The 20,426-nt window shown below is 40.1% G+C and overlaps 1 protein-coding gene across 2 annotated transcripts in view; it reads right to left on the reverse strand.

The window, feature by feature from the left end:
- The window catches only part of AFAP1 (actin filament associated protein 1), a gene marked incomplete at its 3' end in the record, with an annotated part of 61,485 nt that extends 43,791 nt beyond the window's left edge, over positions 1-17,694 (reverse strand). For both annotated transcript variants that reach the window (XM_081999293.1, XM_081999292.1), the window contains exons 1-2: positions 17,248-17,694; positions 11,933-12,030 (exon numbers count right to left, since the gene is read on the reverse strand). In XM_081999293.1, coding sequence (XP_081855419.1) covers positions 11,933-12,030; positions 17,248-17,374 — 225 coding nt within the window. In that variant the 5' untranslated portion in view covers positions 17,375-17,694. The remainder of the gene's footprint in view (positions 1-11,932; positions 12,031-17,247) is intronic.
- Between the last annotated feature and the right edge of the window lie 2,732 nt (positions 17,695-20,426).

Raw genomic sequence — 20,426 nt, forward strand, 5'->3', positions numbered from 1 at the left:
ATGTAGCAAGGAGATTTCTATGCATAAACCATTTTACAGTGTTAAGGCGTATTTATTAGTATTTTACATCTAAAATAATTCATATTACAGCAGCAAATAACAGTTTGGCTGGACAGTTTATGAAAGCTAAATAGCTTGGTCTGGCAGAGATAAAGGACAGATAATTTAGATCATATTTTCATGATGTATTTTGTTTTTCAGTGATAAATCAATTCTTAATATAGACGTTAATTTTTAAAATGCTCTTTCTTTCACATAGGGAAAACTGACCTACAACCAAGGAAAAGTTTGGAACATCAAGAAACTATTATATGATAAAATAAATATTTCAAATACCAGGTCAAATTCTAAAATGCCTCTTTTCTAAATATAAACCTGTTTCAAATTTAAAACTGACCGACTGCTGGTATGTTGATATAGTAACAAAATAAATTTAGTACTCTAAGACTTCTTCCATATGACTTTACTGTTCTATTTCCTTAACAAGTACCAAAACAACTCTATTTTATAGAACTCATTCATATTTGCCACAGGTTTTTAGTTCCATGTTTTCATATTGGAGAAAATACTGAAGTCTTTTTCCAACCAGTGGTTCATTGTATGATTACAAAAATATAACTTGTAAGCAGAGTGTTATTTCTGCAGTAACATTTTTTCAACACATCTTTCTCATTTTTCATGTAATGAAAGAGATGTAACGGTGTTTGTCTGCATCGGACTGATCCAGTCTAAACTCGGTGAACAAACAGAGGTACTGAAGGAAGACCCTAGTCAGGGTGGGTTCTGTGCGTCGTCAGATACAGACACTTATGGAGCGCAATCCAATGGGCTGAACAGTCTAGTAGAGGCAGAGAGCCTTCTTCCACATAATACAGATGAAGCCACAGTGACTAGACTCCTCTTTTGCTATAGACCTAAAGTTATTCAGGAGGAAGCTGAGTTTTACTAAGACGTGGCATTAGCTGTAATGATATTACTTCTGTGGGCACTTTCAGAGCTGGATTCATCTTTGCAGATTTCAGAGTTCCACATCTCCAAATCTCATAACCCATTACACACCTATGCCGGACACCTAATTCTTAACACCAAGGCGAGCCCCATCTTTGGTGTGCTCTTTAGTTAAATTCATATCGAGTAGGTTTTCCCACCTTGCAGATAAGTGCTTTTGTATTCCAGATGTGCAGGAAGGCAAGGAGCTAGGGAATAAACCTGTCCTTCAGCTCATCCAGCACTGACTTCCCTTTGTGCACCGAGTAAAATCAGAAACTTCCTCATGAACAATGAACCGACTTGCAACTGAACACAGAAATTCTTGGTCAGATTGAGATTTACACTAATATTACTTCTATCTCAAATGATATAGCCAAATTCATATGTTACACACAATTACAGATAAGAGATGGCAATTACTGTTATCTACAATGTGAACCAAATGAGTTTTCCTCACAGACCAGTTTTGCTAGAGAAATTATCCGTCAAAGAAGCAAAATAATGAAAAAAAATTACTTTTAGCATAGTTTCCCTGTGATTCTGAAAAAAACTCCAGCCAACAACAAATTACAAATCTGCACATAATCACAAAATAAATGAGTCTTTCAAGGTTAGCTGCTGCTGCAGAACAGGCGTAAGGGACATGAAAAAATATTATATGTTCATTAATATTGGAAAATTGACAGAACTTTATGAATTTTCCCCTACACATCAGCTCTGTGTGGCCTGAACTGCTAGACACAATAGGGGAACTGCCTCCAAAGGGTTTGTATTTTCTCCCTTTACGCAGGTTTGTTCCTGGGGCAGTGTAGATTCATACCACCCCTTTCATAAGACAGATATATTAATATCTTGGTCTAGCCTTAAACGATTTTCCCCATCAGGTGTACATACGATATATGAAATTCCTATCATTATTAAACCTAATTCACCCAGGAAATACCCATCCTGAGACTCATTCCAATTTTGACTTGACACAGCACCAAGGTTTCAAAGCTATCTTTTATCCAGAAACAAATAAGAGGTTCCAATAAAGACCAGGGCAAAATCCCCCCCTTGTTTTTAGACAAAATGTTATTCAGAAAGAAAGAAAAAAGGAAATGAAACACAAATGGTGCTTGTCTGAATTCGACCCTGCTGGAGCACCAGTTACTTCATGCAGCTGGGGCGGGCTGGGCTGTGCAGCCAACGTCAACACAGATGGAATCCATTGCTGAATTAACCAGGCCCTCCTTTCTGAAATGCATTTTGCAGTGCTTGCCATAACAAAGTTGAAAACAATTATAAAAAAGATTTTAAAAAAATAATTAGGAGAAACAAACATCCAACATTAAATACTTTCCGATTAAAGCAAGGCTGCTTTAATATTGAAAGAAAATCCAACTGATTAAACACAAAATAAAAATACCTCACTCAAATCTGTACCATAAACAGCTATATCTTTTGGGAGCTACGGAATATGCGAGTGTTCGAGCATCAAGAAATGTAAAAATTACATCTGAGCATTCTGATATTACTTACTAATATTTACAGTGCTTTAATTTTTTTACTATGGCTAGCTATAATGTTTAATTCTTTCAACTTGGCAATTTTTAGTGGAAGAATTTTGATGAAGTTATGAATTACGAACTGAAATAATTCTTGATTCGATAACTTCTCATTAGTTTACCTGAAAAATAAAAAGGCCACAAACCCCACAAAACTATTTACATATTCTGTAAAAGGATTAAATCTCAAAACCCCTAGAACATGTGTAGTTTGAGTGGTATCAGGAGGAAAGACCTGGCAACCTGCAAAGAAGGCATTAGCATGAATTTCTACTTTTTTTTTTTTTTTTTTACAACAGGCCACAGGGAAGAAAACTGGAGAATGCTGCCTTTCAAGAGAAATAACCTTGCTCAATCACAGGAGTAAGAACTGAGTTAGAAAAAAAATAGCATTATTTTTATCTCACTGGAGGAAAAGGAACAAATATGAGTAAGATATTGTTGCCCAGAATAATGTCAGTAATACTGAAACAATAGTGATAAAGGTGTTTGTGAGGTGCTGGGTCTGAAACCAAATGAGAGATGCTTTATCTGAAACCGAGAAGCGGGTGGGGTGATAATTACACTACGGAGTTGAGATCTCCGATGACGTTAAAGACTGGATTGTGCATGGGATGCCCAAATCCAGTTTACAGGAGGGACTGTTGAGAGAAAGAAACACATATCCCCAAATAATAAGGAATATTTGCCTGGATAGTAAAACTCGTTATTCTACTAGACACTATGAAATAGTCTTGGTGGAACATTAATTTTATGGCATACTACGGTCTTCCCCTTCACCTGCTCCTCTGAGTTCCACAGACTACAAATGAAGTCTGTCTTTCTTTATCTTAGGAGATAAAATACTTTTATTTCCCCCTTCTGTCCAAGGGTACCTACCAAGACAGGTAGGCACTTTTTTTCAGAGATAGTCTAGCTGATACCTGCTGATGATATGAAAGCTGTGGAAAGAAGCATGAAACAGAGAGGAAAATAAATGTCATCGTCTAGGGACCTGAGGGTATAAAAGCACTTTACACCCAACAAAGACTTACACTATGCAGGAAATAGAAAGAAACACCTCCCTTTATGCAATGATTTAGGATGTGGAGGTTTCCAGTGGAAAGCAGTGACTTTAACAGAGGCAAAGACTGCCAGTACACCCGTGCTGCAGGCAAAGACTGCCAGAAATTCAAGGGCCATGCTCGTGCGTGTGCTATTAGATCAACCACCAATTCGGATCCAGCCGGGCTGTGGAGCCAGCTGCTACATAACCCAACACTGAAAAGCAGCAATCTGAGACTGGAAAAGTGGTCACACGCTGGTGATGCATAATAAAGCTATTCAGAAGCCAGCAGGCAAATGTGGGCTGTCAAGAAGAAAACTTGACACATGTACATGCCATTTGCTTTGGAGCAAGCTTAGACCTGACCCCTGCACAACCCCATGGCATCCTCGGCCTGGGAGCGGGAACACATTTACGATCCCTTTCCTCACATGTAAAAAAATTGATGTCCAGAAAGCAGAATAAATCAACAAACTGAATACCAGTACAACTGGAAAAATTACTGACAGCACATTTCAAGCAGGCTCCTTCATACCACTGTAAAGGCTGGAAATTGGGCACCAGTACTTGCCAAGCACTTGGTATGAAAGCCTGTAGATAAACTCAGCATTGCTAAGGCACTAGAAAGAAATCACCATTTATTGCCAGCTGTTGAGGACCTGGATGGACCTTGGACTTATTCAGGACAAAAGCGCTGACTATATGTGATGTTAAGACCATATTGAGCTGTGCAAGAGTGAAATACTAGCCTGGCTGTACACAAGCAGAAGCTGCAAAGAATTCTTCATTTAATCTTAGCTCCGTATTCGAACTTTATTAATATCTCAGCTTGTCAGCTGGAGTCTACAAAATGGGGGGCCAAATAATGTGAAAGAAATCTAACAATTTCTCTTTTCGCCTTCTGAGAACATCTGACAAACCAGGCCACCAGACACCAAACTCAGCTTTGTGGAACACAGTAATCCTGTCAGTCCCACCACAAGGTGGGTGACATGGCTGCATGACAGGCTGTTGGGATAGTCCCACCCAACCACTGCTGAGTGCACACAAGCAATTACAGCACATGTCTCTGGGGCACCAGTGCTACCAGGAAAAAAACAAAGGGAATTGCCCAAGAAAGCAACAGCTGGAGTCAGACATGATGGGAGGCCCAGCACCCCCCAGCAATCCTACAAAGAGCTGAACTGGTAACCCACCAGCTCCTACTGCAGTGCTGAACAGATGAGGGCAAGGAGGATACGCTAGTGGAAGTGACTACCAGGTGGAGGATGAGTATATGGACAAGCGAAGCTGTTCCTTAAGTTGATCCCGAACAGTGACTTGAGCAGGTTTAAGACTAAAAACAAAAGAAGGTACATGCTTTGCATGCTGTCCTCCTGGGCGTGGAGGTAGGTACATCTGACACAGCCTAAGACTGTGTCTGCTGACTCAGGGATGAATGCCTAATTAAAGGTATTTCTGGAAAAGTGCTTAGTATGTGACTAAGATAGTGACTACAAACAGATTGCAGCCTCAGAAAGCACAGCCTGACGATGGGAAAGGGACCTGAACAGACTTGTTTGCATTTAAAGAATGAATCAGGGCATACTATGGCTCCACAGTTTGATCTGAAGATTGTCTGGAAAACATTTACACAGGAACCTCACCAGGACCTGAGTTACCATTTCACAAAATACAGCACACCTGTGTTCTGCTTAGGTAACCCAGTAACCCCCTTACCTAAGCTACAGGAAGGTAAAGATGGAGATGCAGAGGATCAAATGGGAACAGCAAGAAACCAACACAGTGTGCTGACTGAGCAGAGAGCCCAGCTGGTTCTTCCATCTCTCTGATGGCAATGTCAGCCTGCAGCAGAACCACGGCATAAGCTTAAGCCTCAGTTCTTGCCATTGTATTTAATTAACATTTGAGATATTAAATAAAACTGAAAAGACTGGAGCACAGAATGCACCACTGAAAGGACAGATAGCTGGAAGGAGTTACACCCGAACTCTATGGAGGACAGGAGTGGAAATAAACTCCAGACTCCATGGAAGTAACAGAAGATCTAAGAAAATAATTCCAAAGTAAAAAGAATGAGCCAGAAACAAAGCCACGATATTTCTGTATCATTGAGATTTTATAACAAAAGATTATTACACAGCCCGCTGGAAGCATCACTCAGGCAAAACGATAGAGTTGACTCATATCAAGCAAAGGGTCTGGGTGTACCAAGAAGAGAAATGGCTTTAATTAATGCCAGGGAACACTTTCATGCATATTACATGAGAAAGACGAATCTGGATTTTAAGCAGCATCGGGCCCTCAGTCAGAGGTGGTTATTGTAACTGTGCTCAAAGAGAGGTGTCTGTATTCCCCAGCAAAGACAAAATCACCTTCCTCTTCCAGAAGTTAATGAGCTCATCCACATACACGACATGACAGTGCAGACAATAGGCAGTATGGTGAGAAAAGTGTGGGCAACACCATTTCCACCAGAACAATACTCTCTAAGGGCTTGAGCATCAAACAAAAACAAGAGGAGACTTCGGTACTTACTGGCCTAATTCCTTCCCCACGTGTTTGTGCGTAACACGCTAATGAGCACGTTTAGGAAAGCGAGTAGGCTATCAGCACAGGGAGGGTGCTTCGTGGTCAGGTATAGCATAGAAACAAGAAACCAAAAACCCGAGGCCACAAGTGTGAGCATGTAATGCAGAATGGCAGGACAGTATCCTCCCAGGTCTGTGGCATCAGTAATTCACTAGCTTTCTTCTATGGACGTCAAAGTTCATCAGCACCTAGTAAAGACGGCAAAACGGGCACACAGCTTCACAGTGAAGCCGTTCAACCCTACACTAATCCTGACCCGAGCTCATCCAGTTTAAATGTGAATTCCAGTTAAATGTAGTTGGGAACAGCTCATTCTGGTAGCTTAGACACGAAGAAAGCTTTGAAATATGGTGCATTGTTATAAAGGTATGTTGTAAGTGAACTGAGAAGGAAGTTAAGGAAGTTACTTTAACTAAAACTTTTCTGTGATACCACTTGCAAATGTGAAATAAATCATCAACAATAAGGCACCAACCCCAGCCAGGGGAAATGGGAATGACAACTAGAGTGTCCTGAAACACATGATCGACAAACAAGTGGCTGAAAACACTTCTTCGTCCTTAATCCTTATGCAGTCATGTATGATGACTGAAAGTATTCCACAACTGAATCATGTCCAGAAGAATCTGCTGTTCTGGTCACCTGTGATCAAACTAGAACATGAACCTACAGCAGGTGCATAGGAGAAATACTGATATGGGAACTAGTTCAACGGAACTAAACTACAGCTCAAAATGCAACTGATAGAGCCTTTCCCATATGCAATGGAGTGAAATGAAACCTGAGAGGGAATATGATCCTGATTTCAAAGGATATTTGAAGCAGGTACCAAGGTAAGGGAAAAAAGCTACTTAAACACAAGGACAAAGGCTGACAGTGAACACTGGGATGGTGGAACAGCCTTTGAAATCGAAATGGTGGGTTAAAGAAACCTAAGGGCTGGTAAACAGATTTTTTGTTCGTTTCTGAAAGGGTTAATAATTTATAATTGCCTGCAGTAGTAAGAGTGACTGCACTGAATAATCAAAAAGGCCCCTTTAGTTGCTCCTTCATTATGGAAGAACTTGTTGAGATTTGCTCAAACTGAAGCTATTAGCCAGCTCTGAATAAGACAACTGAATGTTAGTTCAGTTGAAATTTTGAATTTTTGTTGAATTTATTTTTGTAGTTTTAAAAAAATTTCTGCAAGGAGAAAAACTTCAAGGCTAATACTATCTTAAGATTATCTTCGAAGAAGAAGAGAGAATAACAACTGATTTTCAGTGTTAGAAGAAAAAGCAAGATGAAATAAAGATTCATAAGTACCCACCTGGCACATGAGCCCCTTGCTTTTGTTATGGCACATTTTAGAAGCAGCTTTAAGACTGGCACTTTTTTGGTTGTTGTTCAAAGAATAATGAATGTAATTGGTGATGTATCACCTCAAAAATCCTTTTGATTCCAGGGTGATTTTTTTCTTGTCTCCTTTCAGCATTTTCTAATAAATATCTGAGAGTATACCCGACAGGCAGCCAGATAAAGGCAGGCTGTCAAATTGCTTCTCCACAATAGGAATCCTATTTATATGAAACACTCCTACAGGGTGACTGTGTACATTGCAGGAAAGGGTTGGAGGAAGATGACCTATCCTTTTGATTTATACCTACAGGGGTTCTGGCATCTTGCTGGACACTTGTTGTGGTTAAATAATTATTACATTGTCAATATTCCAAGAAAAATAAAACATACACTCAATTTAACTGTGAAAATCATGCAAAATAGCAGTGCTGTTTGTATTTGATTTTGTTGGACTGCACAGTGCACTGAAATCACCGACTGTCAGATGTAGTATGACAACCAAGTGCTTGGAGGCTAGAAGTATTCTGTCACTGTCATGCTGTGGATAATTTATGCCAGTAATCCTCAAGCACATCTGAGCAGCAGGACACACTGGATCTTCTTCTATTGCCTCAGTGGAAAATATACTTCAAGGCAACTTGGGGATAACGCAATGATGGGATCCCAGGTGTTAAACCACCAGCAGCACTGTGAGCTACACACAGAGCACTGCCTCTGTTATTCCTCCAAACCCACCATCCAGCACTGCTTCTTGCCTGTCAAGCACGGGGAAATACCATAGAAGTAGCTGCTGATGCAGAGATGGAGGAAACAGGCTAAAAGACACAAGCCCTCGCAGCAAGCAGGTTCAAGAGGGGAGAACAAATACGACTCTGTTTCAAACATGGCAATCTCCTCTGCTGCTGACCCAGGCAAAGCTTCCCTACTGCTGGCACTGTGTCCCTGCTAGCAAGCACATATTCTCACACCTCAGCTCTGCCCGAGGACTCGCAGCTGCCCTGAAGCTCACATCCTTTATCTGCAGCTTTTACTTCGCTGGCCATCTGAAGGAGCTGTATGCACAGGCTAAAGCAAGAGAGGATTTGTGCTTTCTAAGCCGGACAGAAAGTTTGCTAGACCAGACGTAGACAAGGGAATGTATACAGAAAAAGAGATTACTAAGAGATGGTGTGATTAGCGATTAACTTCATTCAAGTATATGCAAGGTCCAACTTTGTCCCTCAATTTTAAGACCTGGTCCAAAGCCCACTGAGTCCAGGAAAACTCTCTGGGCTTTCATGTGTTTGAATAACTGGGACTTCATTTAAACTATTAACAGCATGTCTGTACATAAAATGAATTTTATACTCTTTGTTCATGGGCTGATGAATAGCAAAACTGATACAAGATTTGGCCTGAGCAAATATGCAGGTCTATTTACAGATTTACAAAGGAAACCTTGCACAGCACCTGCCCCCACATAATTCTGGCTCCTGGCACTACTTTAAGGAGTATTGAATTCCTTCCCACCCACACATCTTTACATAAGTAAAAGTTTAAACATCAATTCAGACTAAACATTTTTGAATGCAGGATCACTTGAGTGCCATAAAAAGAAACAGTGGTGTAAATGAAACTTCAATTTCCATCACGCTCAATAACTGATGTGCTAAAAACATAGGTTTTAAAACAGTGCATAGTTTATTTAAAGTTATTGATTCCCACTTCCAGTAAATTCCTATGTTCCACCAGCACATTGTGTTTCCACTAGAGGCTGAGACCACCACTAGATGTTATTCAGCAAGGTGAAAAAGTTTCTGTCCTGAATGGATGACAGAAAGGTGCCATACAACATGACTTCCAACTTGCCATGTGAAGAAGGGCAACCTGGAGCAGAATTTCCTAGCCTCTCGTGGGCCTATGGGATTTCTTCTACTCAACTATGAAAGCACAGTCGTTGAAAAGAGGCTAGGAAAGGTAGCTCCGTATTTGTGTCACTGGGCAATGTAATTATGTACAGTTACTATAGAGACTGGCATCATCAGCTATAAATTTTTAGGAGTCCATTGATTAAGGGTGGTTTGAAAATGACCATGCAGGAGTATTAATGGAAAGGAAAATTAGATCTTAGCTGCTGTCACTGATGTCCAGCCTGGGGTAAAAACAAACATAATGTGACAGTCTCTGATCATATCTAATGATGAGAGGCTAACAAAGAGGCATCTAGTAGAGGAAGGTTTCCAGAAAACAGCAAAATGATCAATTCCACTACTTCAGCACGACATCAGGAGAAGTTTTTGAACAGTTAGCCTGGTTTGAGCTTGCCCTGGTGTTCAACGGTCAATAAGCTGATGGTTTTGTCCTTCCCTTCTGACTTCACCTGGTCTTCTGCAGGATGACAGAAGTCTGTCATCTTTTTCATAAACTATGATGTGCTACCGTCTTAAGTAGTGCCACTTGTAACCTGTGTTTGGATAATGCAAGACAACGAGAGGCCTGGGACATCTCCTGGCTGATCTCAAAGTGGCGCCGACACCAGAAAGGGAGGCTTGAACCACCCCTGTCTGACATCAGCAACAAAACTGCAGAAAAACTGGCAAAAATCAGCTCCCTTCACAATCAACTTGCACGGTAATTCCCACTGTATCTCAGGGAAATATTTTTGTTACTCCAAAATCCAAACTGAACTACTGCAGAAAACAGCGTTGACCTCCTCGACCTAATTCATACTTCACACCGTTTCACTCACTGCAGCTGTACCAACTTTAAGGGAATTTACACATTAGTATAGGAGAAAGGAAAAGTAGGTCAGTTGTCTTTAGAAAAACAGCTTGAATCTTCAGAGCCAATTTATTAAACTGAACCTACATAAATATGAAAGAACGAGGATCTCATTTGGCTTCGGTTTATGAAGCTAGCACCTGAAGTCTACATTTCAAAGGCATGTGCATTTTGCATAATTTTCCTGCCTCTCATCAACCCCTTCCCTTGTAATTTATGCTATATGCATCTTGAATTAAAGAAGAATAATAAATTTCAGGCACTGTTATCCATGACATGGATCCTCCAGGTTTCACTGCATATTAATAAGATCACTTTTGCATCCATTCAAATCTTTCATAATTATTTTATAGCATCCCTTTTAGTTGAATTTTGCTACAGTATACATACCAACTCTGGATACAAAATGTTTCCAGCATAAACATTCCCTTCCTATAATGACTCAAGCATATCTCGCTACATTAGGTAGAATTAAAATTAAAAAAACCCAACAACAATCTTGTTCCGGTCACAAACCAAAAGCTGGCAGCACTCAGGGAAAAACTATGATTAAGGTATTCTACATAATACATGTTGAGTTTTTTTACTTTGTTCTGCAGTACATAGCATTATTCACCATCAAATAAAGGTTGTTATGAAAGACTGGCCAAGTGTTTGACCTGATAAATTAGTTCTTATGTTCATAAGATGCTACTGGCTTACATATCTTTTAGAACTGGGCATAAACGCAATAACAGAGAAAGACATTACAAGGAAGCAGAACATTAGTCATCCCGTTGTTCTGTGCCCATAAGCTGCATGTGTATTTCCTGCTTCAGCCAAAGAACGTGGGTCTTCAGGATTGTCCTTGTCACCACGCACAGAATTTTTCACAAATGAATAAAAAGATGAGTAATTTATCAGTATTAGGGCTAAGACTGTGTTCACCTTTAAACCACGATTTGCTTATGCTTCTCTAAAATCAATGTTGAAAATGTTGTCTTCAAATCTACTGGAAAGTCAGTAACGGAGGAGAATTAAAACTTGTTTACAGTTTATTCTGTAACAAGACAGCTGCTGCCAACTGGAGGAATTGAATTACAGATCTCAAACAGTATCTTTGCTATAAACATCTCTGAGAACATACACTTCTAGTTGTTCTGCAGGGAATTTCCTACCCAGAGACTGCACAGAAGGGTACTAAAGACTTTATAAAAACAGGAAGTATTTTTCCTCCATTTTAAAACTCTTACTTTCATTTTTTAGCTATCAAGAGGGAGTCTTCTAATAAGACTTGCTCCAGGGAAAGCTGATCCTTAAACTCCTAAGAAACCGGATGGGACCTGTGGGCTTGGCCAGGTCAACCTCCAACACAAGGCAGGACAACCTTTGAAGTTAAGATTAAATTGCTCAGGCTTTTGCCACTTGAATTTTGAATATCACCAAAGATTGTGATTCCACAGCCTTTGCAGGTGACCTGTTCCCAGGCTTATGTCACTACAGGGAATTTTTTGCCTTCTCTTCTGCAAGTTGAACCCAATTCCATCAAGCATAGAGGATTTGAGAGGAATAATCATTTCCCTGGATCTGCAGTCTCCTCCCCCTTGTAAACATTTCTGTTAGTGCTTATCACAAATATAATCTTTATTATATATATTTATATATTTAAGTTAACACTCACCAGCCACTGCTGAGGTATTTCTGGCAGAGGCATTTGAGGAGGTGCAGGCAAATTGTTGGCAACTTCTTGCTTCTGTACATGTTCTTTTATTTCAAAACCTGTGGAAGAGTAACAGACATCACTTAACACTTTGGTGGGTGTGAAACAGGACATTTTTTCCACATGTGGACACCACGTCTGACTGTCACACAATGAGATCTGGCACACAGTCCTGCTCACAACCTACCTCCCAAGTGCAGTTACCGAGGCAGGACTGGAAGAATGCTGAGAATTCATGAATTTAATCAAGCAGAACAAACACATACTTACTCTATATGATAATGACATATATGCTATTTGGATCAACAAATACCAGACACAGAAAAAATTTACAGGAAATCATTCTGAACTGCCTATCCACCTGGAACTGAAAGACTTAAACAGCTATAATTCAAACACGTTGCCAGGCATCTACCATACAGATAAAAACATTTATGGGGGGAAGACACCACACTTGTGGACATCGCAATGGCACCGTACAGTGAATAAAACACGGTCAGCCTGTGGGCAGTATGTGGCTGGCTGCCTTTTACCAGCAGAGATGAGCAACAGGTTTTCCCATGGCACATTTTGGATGGGCAAGGCCATCAAGCAGAAATGAGTCCGAAACCACTTTTCATGCCAAAAGAGTGAGGACAGAAGAAGAGACCCTGCCTGCCTCTCTTCCTGGCAGCAATGGTGATAGCTCTTCAGCCAAGCCCTCAGTGCCCATGTCCCCTGGGCTCCTTGCTGCCCCACTGCCTCTGATCATGGAGCCGTGGTGCGAGTCTGCACAAGTCCTGGGAGATGCAGAACGCTACAACACTCCAGCCTGGAGAACGCTGCTGGCGGGGGGGCATTGCCTAACCAGCTCACCACTGGCAGAACTGCACACTGAGCATGTTTCTCCCCAAATTCCCTCTTCCTCTTTTTTTTTTTTTTAATAATCCCATAGAAATTCACCTGGAAAACCAGGTGAATTTGAAAAGGGAAAAGGAGCTGAATGTAAAAGCTGCTTTGAGAGTCCTTTGTGTCACTATTGCATTTCCCCCCAGGGGAAAAAGAGGAGTGACCCACTTGTTCTGAGTTCTTGGCACTATAATTTAAATCCCAGTTTAACTCACTTCATAGGAACATGATAGCGTTTATTTTTCTAAATATCAAAAGGGAGATTAGGGTGCATCTCCTCAATGTTCTGGCAAAAATTCAGTCAAGGGATAGTACCCTGCTTACTCCTAAACTGAATTTAGCTCCTCGTGTTTAGTTTAGTTTTTAAAATATATATTTACATAGTCAAATGGATGTCTTTTGGTCAAGATCATATAATTCTCAAAAATGTAATCAATGATGAAATGTTTCTTGTCATAATAACCCTGTCCTGCTGGCTGTGAAGTCACGGATTGAAAAACAACACTGATAAAATAAACTGGCTCTAAGGGCCACAGATTCTTCTTTCTTACTACAAATCAAGAGTAGGATTAGTCTTGGGAAACATTCCAATTTTTTTTCTCAGTATAACTTTCACTTGTTCCTCTTCACGTAGGATGAATCCATATTATGACTGCTATCCATATCCAAGTCTCCCATGTTTTCCGTAACAACTAAAAGTCAAATATGAAGGGATATTTACTTCAAAAAAGAGTATTCCAAGTGAATTCTATTGACTCCATAAAACTAGTTTTTCCCCATTTTTAAACTATGCGTGTTTAAGCAAGAACCTGCTCTAACATTTATTTTCTTCTACCAAATTACCCCGCAAAGTCAGCATTATAGGTTTACAGCATCAGGTTCCTTTAAGGAAAACAGGCAATGTTGACAGTCATATCAGATAACTAAATTCACCAACAGTTCTTACTCCAAAATAAACTGTTTGTGTCTTTGTTTTTTAGAACAAAGTCTGAGTTTCAGAAGGAAATGCCGAGTGTTTTGTTCAGACCTAAAATCCATTGGGCATGCCAAGGCTCAGGAAGAAAAATAAAGTTTATAGTTTTGCCAGCTATTCAGAGTAACCACTGGTTTGGATGTGGGGCAGGTCGAGGCCAGGCAGCTATGACCTGAAGAATACATCTGCCTGGCCCAGTTTTCTCTGCTTGATAGATACTAAATGAAAAAACAGCGTGCATTTGGGAGATGTAACAAAACAAGGGAAGAGATTCCTAAAGAATTCCCCAAGAAAGAACTTACTGAGTTTAAAGTGTTGTATTAAAAGCCAAACATCCCATTATAATAATTTCCACACCTTTACAAAGAAAAACATAATTGTCCATTTCCAGATGTTATAAAGAACCCAGCCAGTTCCCAGTTGCACAGATCCTTCATTACCATTCCCCGTTGATCTTAAACGGTTTGCTCCAGCAATTGAAATATCCTGTTGGATTCACACAGTTGATTTTTGCAAATGCATATAAAGAGCCTGAACTCAGCATAGTCCTCAGGCCTCTTAAACCGTGCCAGCGACCCAAGAGCTCTCGTGGAGTTATGTGGGTGGAGTAAAACAACATTTTGAAAAACAGACTCCGAATGACAGTCCAGCTTAGTTACAGAGTACTGTGGGTTTATGCATCTTTTATTGCTTTTAATTTTAATGAAGACATGAACAGTTTCAAGGGGATGGGAATACTGAATGTTGCAACTGATAAAAAAAGCAGCAGGTCCAGCTCCATTAAAGTACATGACTCCCTGGGTAGTTTCACACACACTTGGAAGGCAGCATGGGATGGCAGAGCTCCCAAGGAGGCAGCTCCTCTCCTTCCCTGCCTTGTTCCTGTCCCTGCACCAACCTCTCCGTTGGGCCAGCGTAAGCATGTGTGTGGCCTCAGGCTGAACCAGACCAGGGAAGTGACACTGGTTAGAACTAAACCAGCAAAAAAAAGCAAATAATGCTTGTGCTACCAGAAAGGAAGATAAAATACATGATGAGCAAGAATGAGTAGCCTGGGGAGAGAAACAGGATGCTTTTTTTAGAGGCCATGCTGGCTTAAACTCTATTTAAACTACAGTTCCATAAACCAGAGCTTATAGACGTATAAAGCATAGTCCTATGTCCTCTTGCATAACTGAACTGTGGGATTTCCTTGAATTAATTCTTGTTTGAACTAGAGTATATCTTCTAGCAAAATATTCCATCTTGATAAAATGCCAGCAATGGCATGCAGACCTTACTAAATTCTTCCATTAGTGCATACCTTCAATGCTCAAAACGTGCTTTATTTCCACTTTGAAACAAACATGCCGCCATTGCACACTGCTTTCTATTGTGTAAGTCTAAGAGCACCTTCTCATTCCTTTTTTACATCAAGTTTAATTATGATACCTCATTTCAGCTAATTTGAAGGCATATTTCTGGATCCTTTAATCACTTTTACGACTTTTCTTTGAAATGTCTAAATGTTATCTCCTTGAATGTAGGGGCTAGAAGTGGGTATAATGTTCCACTAACAACTGCACTGAACCAAGACCTACCACTTAATATATGGATCTCGTTAATGGATGGATCCTGTAACAGGATGTAATGGATCTTGTTATAGATCCTGTAATAGGCTTTAAAACCTAATCAGTAGGTGCAAAAGGTAGACGGCTGTGGTCCCTGAGTATTTTTATCCTCGGACACATCTATAGTCATACATTAAACGTGCCTGGGAAGGTGCTCTGGTACAGAGAAATTCATACCCATATGGTTAACCCTCAAAACCAGGGTGGAGGGTGATGATTTTCAACTGTCTGTTGGGAACGGATCTCTGCTAACTCCCAAATCGTGCCTAGGAACTGATGGAGGAGATGAGACAGCTCAGGCCAAACCCATGCCAAGGACCACTCTGTAACTTAGCAGCATAAATAATCAGGTTCCAGGGTCCAGAAACATACCCAGCACTGTTTAATTTACTAGTAGAACTGTAGTGTTTGTGTCCTGAAACACCATCCACAATCCAGATTAAAAGGCCATAAAAACCCTCCCCCGTGCTTGCAAAGTTGGCAACAGAACGTGGTCCAACGTCTTGAGGAAGTCAAATGTTTTTCTTAATAAATCTAGTTGAAAAGATTACACGAAGAACATGCAGTGTCAGATCAGCATTGTTGAGGTTATTTTGAACTCCTGTAAAATACTGTTCCTAAACATATCAAATTGCTGGTCCTCACCTACAGATTTTAGTTTTGGGGAGTTTGGTGGATTTTGATCGGCTTTTGGAGCATGAAGCCTCCTTCCACAGTATGTGAAATTGGTACCTGGCTCCTTCTCTCAGTACCAAAGTAAAAATAGTGATGGGTCTTTAAGAATGTCAAAATGGAAAGGAAGACAATCATTATTTTCAAGTGGATCTCCTTGGACTTGAATCCTCTGGCAAAAACGGTTTCTTTACTGAAGGAGGGAGACACCGCATCAAAGATGACGATATTCTTTTAGCACTGGAGAAGAAACAAATATCGAGAAATGCAGCTGCTCACAATGTGGCATTTTTCTTCAACACACTCTGGTATTTTTCAACAATCTAAACACTGAGTATTTACACTGACAGTATTTCTGTAAATGTAGGAGAGAGTTATAGACCAGGTCTTATGCCCCAGATGCCTCTTTATACAGAAAGGTGCTGTAAGGAAATAGAAGAGTACCGTTAGGAAACACAGTGAAGGATATTCTTCATACAAGCTCTGTGGAAAGGTTGCTGTACACACTGAATCATTTCTATTGCGTTCAGTTCCATAATCTTGAGGGAGACAAAAGCAATTGTGCAATCAAAATGCTTTGAGATAGGAAGAAAAGGGGAAAGTGAATGTAACTCTAATTGCAAAATGCAAACCAAACACGCTGACATTTCCTAGTTCCAGCTTGAGGGTCCTGTATCTGTCATGAACCAGAGTCCACCTCAGTATCAAGCCTTTTGATGGATTTGGTCATTTGACAGAGATGCAGCATGCAGCACCCCCCCACCCGTAAAACGCTGCGTCGGCCAGCACTCCCTGATGCAGTATTACTTTTCCATCAAAACTGATAAATAGCATTGCTGCCGCAAATAAAATGAAGTAAACCACTATATCAGCAGAAGTGAAAACATTCTATCTAGCACCTCATTTTGTGTCTCAATTCACCCATGTGCAACCAAGATACACGCAGTATGCCTTTTGCTATATTTTACTGCTGAACATGAAGGAAAGCATTCAGGAAAGTTACACTTTGGCTTCACCCGGTCTTTCTGCCTTGCTTCAATTTAGGGCTTGTCTTTAGCCCTTAAAGCTGCTTCACTGAGCACAGACTTATTCGGTACATTCTGCAAGCGAGAAAGCCCAGCCCTGACACTGACCTTTTGATGACTGTATCCTCAGGAGAATGTTTGTTATTACTGCCTTCTTCTCCCGGACAGTGGAAGTTAGATATTCATGGTCCAGAAGTTCAAGAAACAGGCGCAGCTCAACTATTAACTCTTCCATGGCTGAAAGACAAAAAAAAAAAAGATAATTTATTTTCTTAAATGTCCCATTAGAAAAAAGAGTTCATTCTCATTTATTCACATTCCTAGTTATTTTCTAGCATTTCTTGTATGGTCCTCCCCGCTGGAAACAGACTGTGTTCATCAGCAGAACCAACAGACTAGTCCATCAGTGAGGGCTACTGGCACTTGTAGCAGTTACCTCGAAACTGATGCAGAAAAGACAGTTCTTTTCACATATCAGATCATCAAGTTGGCACTAGACAAAAGTAAGTGCAGAAGTGGTGGCCATCTGCTTTTCTAGCAGTGCCACCCTGTTTCCTATCCCTTTAACACACAATTTCTAACTGCAGAACAAAATTATGGTTTGATAAAGCTTCTAGGCAAATTGGTATTTTCATAAATCTTTAGGGAAAGTCTCTTTTTCCCTCATCTTATTTCTTCTGTTTGCTGTGTGGAAAAAAGACCAGGTATTCCTTTTCTTACAGTGATTTGGCTTTCTTATAACTTCCTAAGACAAGCTCCCAAACTGCCGCATAATTTCTTATTACTCCCCAGATTCCTGATGATGCACTTCATATTTCATCCTATCTCTACTATTCCAGATCTCAAGGTTTTCCAATTGTTTCTACAAAAAAATTATATCCTTTCTCTGTATTCCCAATGCTTCTCAATTTTTTTATCAACAAACTTTATAAGCACATTTCTACTTTTTTCCTTTCAAACCATCTCTAAAGTCTTGTATTGTCTTAATAACTGCAGTAGCTCAGACCATACATACAAACACGTTTGTTACAGCCTAATCGTATGATACCTATTCAGCAGGTTTATGAGAAGCCCATGGTACTGAACGTCATTTTCATGCTTCAATTCTCTCAGAATTCCAAGGTTCTCTGGTCCTTTTGCTTAAGCAGACTCTGTATTTTTAGTTTAAGTTTCATCTTTTATAGAATAGTTCGTGTTTCCATACTTGATGTATCTATCTGATGACATTATCCTCATTAAAAGATGTGGAAAAACATCTATCCCATTTCAGGGCTGCACCTAGGATTAATCTCAGTGCTATCCCCATTCCAAAATGCCTCCCTTAAATTTTTCTCTACTTACTCACATTTGGTTTTATAGTCTTTTCGAGGCCTAACAGAGACCGCTGCTAAGCCTCTTCAGACCTGTAAAAAGTACATTCTTTGCTGCTTACTCCCTTACCAGCTCTTCCCTACTCCTAAAACCTTTTCTGATATGGTTGTTTACCCAAGTGAACCTGGAGTCCTTTCCTCCATTTCTGAGAACGTGTCTGGATGTTTAGACAAGCCCTGGCCTAAATGTGTTTCTTTTATGACTTGACAAATGCCTCTTGAACACAGCACCATGCCGGAAAACCTGCAGATGTCAGCTATGGCCCTACAAGGGGCTGTCGGCCCCTTCTCGCCTCCAGCGAATGCAGATTGTCCCATTTATTTGAAGACCGTACCTGCCAGTACGCGCTGGCTACTCTGGCAAGAAGTCAATCAGAAATCCGAAGTATTCCACAACAACCATCTTTCAGTGTTGTTCACATTATGGAACAACAACATACATGCATACAGCTTTCTGAAGCAAAAAAAAGGCATAGGTTCAGATTTGCAAAGCACTAAGTGATCACAAGACTCAAGGAGGAAAAAAGAAAGAGGACATATGACCTAAAAAAAATAATACCCAAATAATCAGCTCTCAGTTATTTTTTGTATGATACACTTTAGAAATAAATTGTATATTCCATTAGGAGCACAGAGGTCTCTTGCATTTACGTATGCTTTGAATATAAGGTGTATTTCTATTGTTGTTATGACCTTTATTTTAATTACGGAATATATGAATCTTTTATTATTTACTTTTTTATTACTTCACATGCATTTCAAAAGCAATCATTGCAACAGAACTAGACAGTCACTGTGAAATCCTATCAGTATATAGTAAAAGAAATGTATATTTTTCAAGTAGTTCTACAGCCATATAAATTACTATCAGGAATTGCATATATTACTGCACCAAAATCTCTTTGCATTAGCATGTTTTCTGAGTTCTTTAAAGCAAGGGACTGTAAATAAGCTGAAAGGGAGCTCTCCCATCTCCTCTTCACCAAAGGATACCGTGTCGCAGTAATCCCGTTTCTTTACCGAGAACCTTCACTTCTGGGAAGGAAGAGAGCAAAGGATGAAAGCAGCAGATACCACTGATGGGCGCAGTGTGCATGCATGTTTTCAGTTATTAAAAATGATAAGATTCTTTTATTCAGGCACTTACAAACTAATATAAATAGATAGGTTGCAAAATGAGAAATGAAAAAAACCAAGAAGGAGTTATGAGGCAAAGAGACAGGGAAGCAAGAGAAGAGGAGATAGGCTGCCTGAGAGACTCCTGGGAGCTGCCATCAGCCCAAATCTCTCCCGAGGCCTCATCACATAAACGTGTGGCCTTCTCCCCCTCCATGTCTTTGGTGGAAATCTGCGTTGCAGTCACTGGTGACCACAGCCCATTGACCTGCAACGAACAAGCCACCAAAGTTACTGGAAGCAGTTTAACTGCACCCAGCAGAGGATTTAAAAAAAAAAAAAGCCGTGGTTAGGACAGAGGATGATAGCGGATGACGAGATGCAGCTCATACCAGCAAGGCAATGCTTAAAAAATCTTGAAACTATTGCCTTCATAACACACTCACCATAACTGCATTTATAGTTGGCCTGGTGTCCAGCATTGTGGTTCAGATATCTAATAGTGTATCATAAAGGAATACAGAGCAAATATCTAATAGGGTATCATAAAGGAATACAGAGCGTGAGAAGACTTGTTCTTCATGCCTTTGTAAGCTTACAGATCTATGACATGGACTTCAAGCAGGCAGTCATAATAGCTAGTTTGAAATGTTAGTATGACAACAGAATAAAATTGTTAGCAGCTGTTGTAAAATGCTAGGCATAAATACTTAGATATTGCTTCTCTTATTTTTCTACCAAGGTTAAATTGGGGTTCTGTTTTCTTTTGTGGGAGTTAATAGCATCACAAACATCAGAGTG

Source organism: Phaethon aethereus (genome assembly GCF_964289735.1).
Source record: "Phaethon aethereus genome assembly, chromosome: 4".
NCBI lineage: Eukaryota > Metazoa > Chordata > Aves > Phaethontiformes > Phaethontidae > Phaethon > Phaethon aethereus.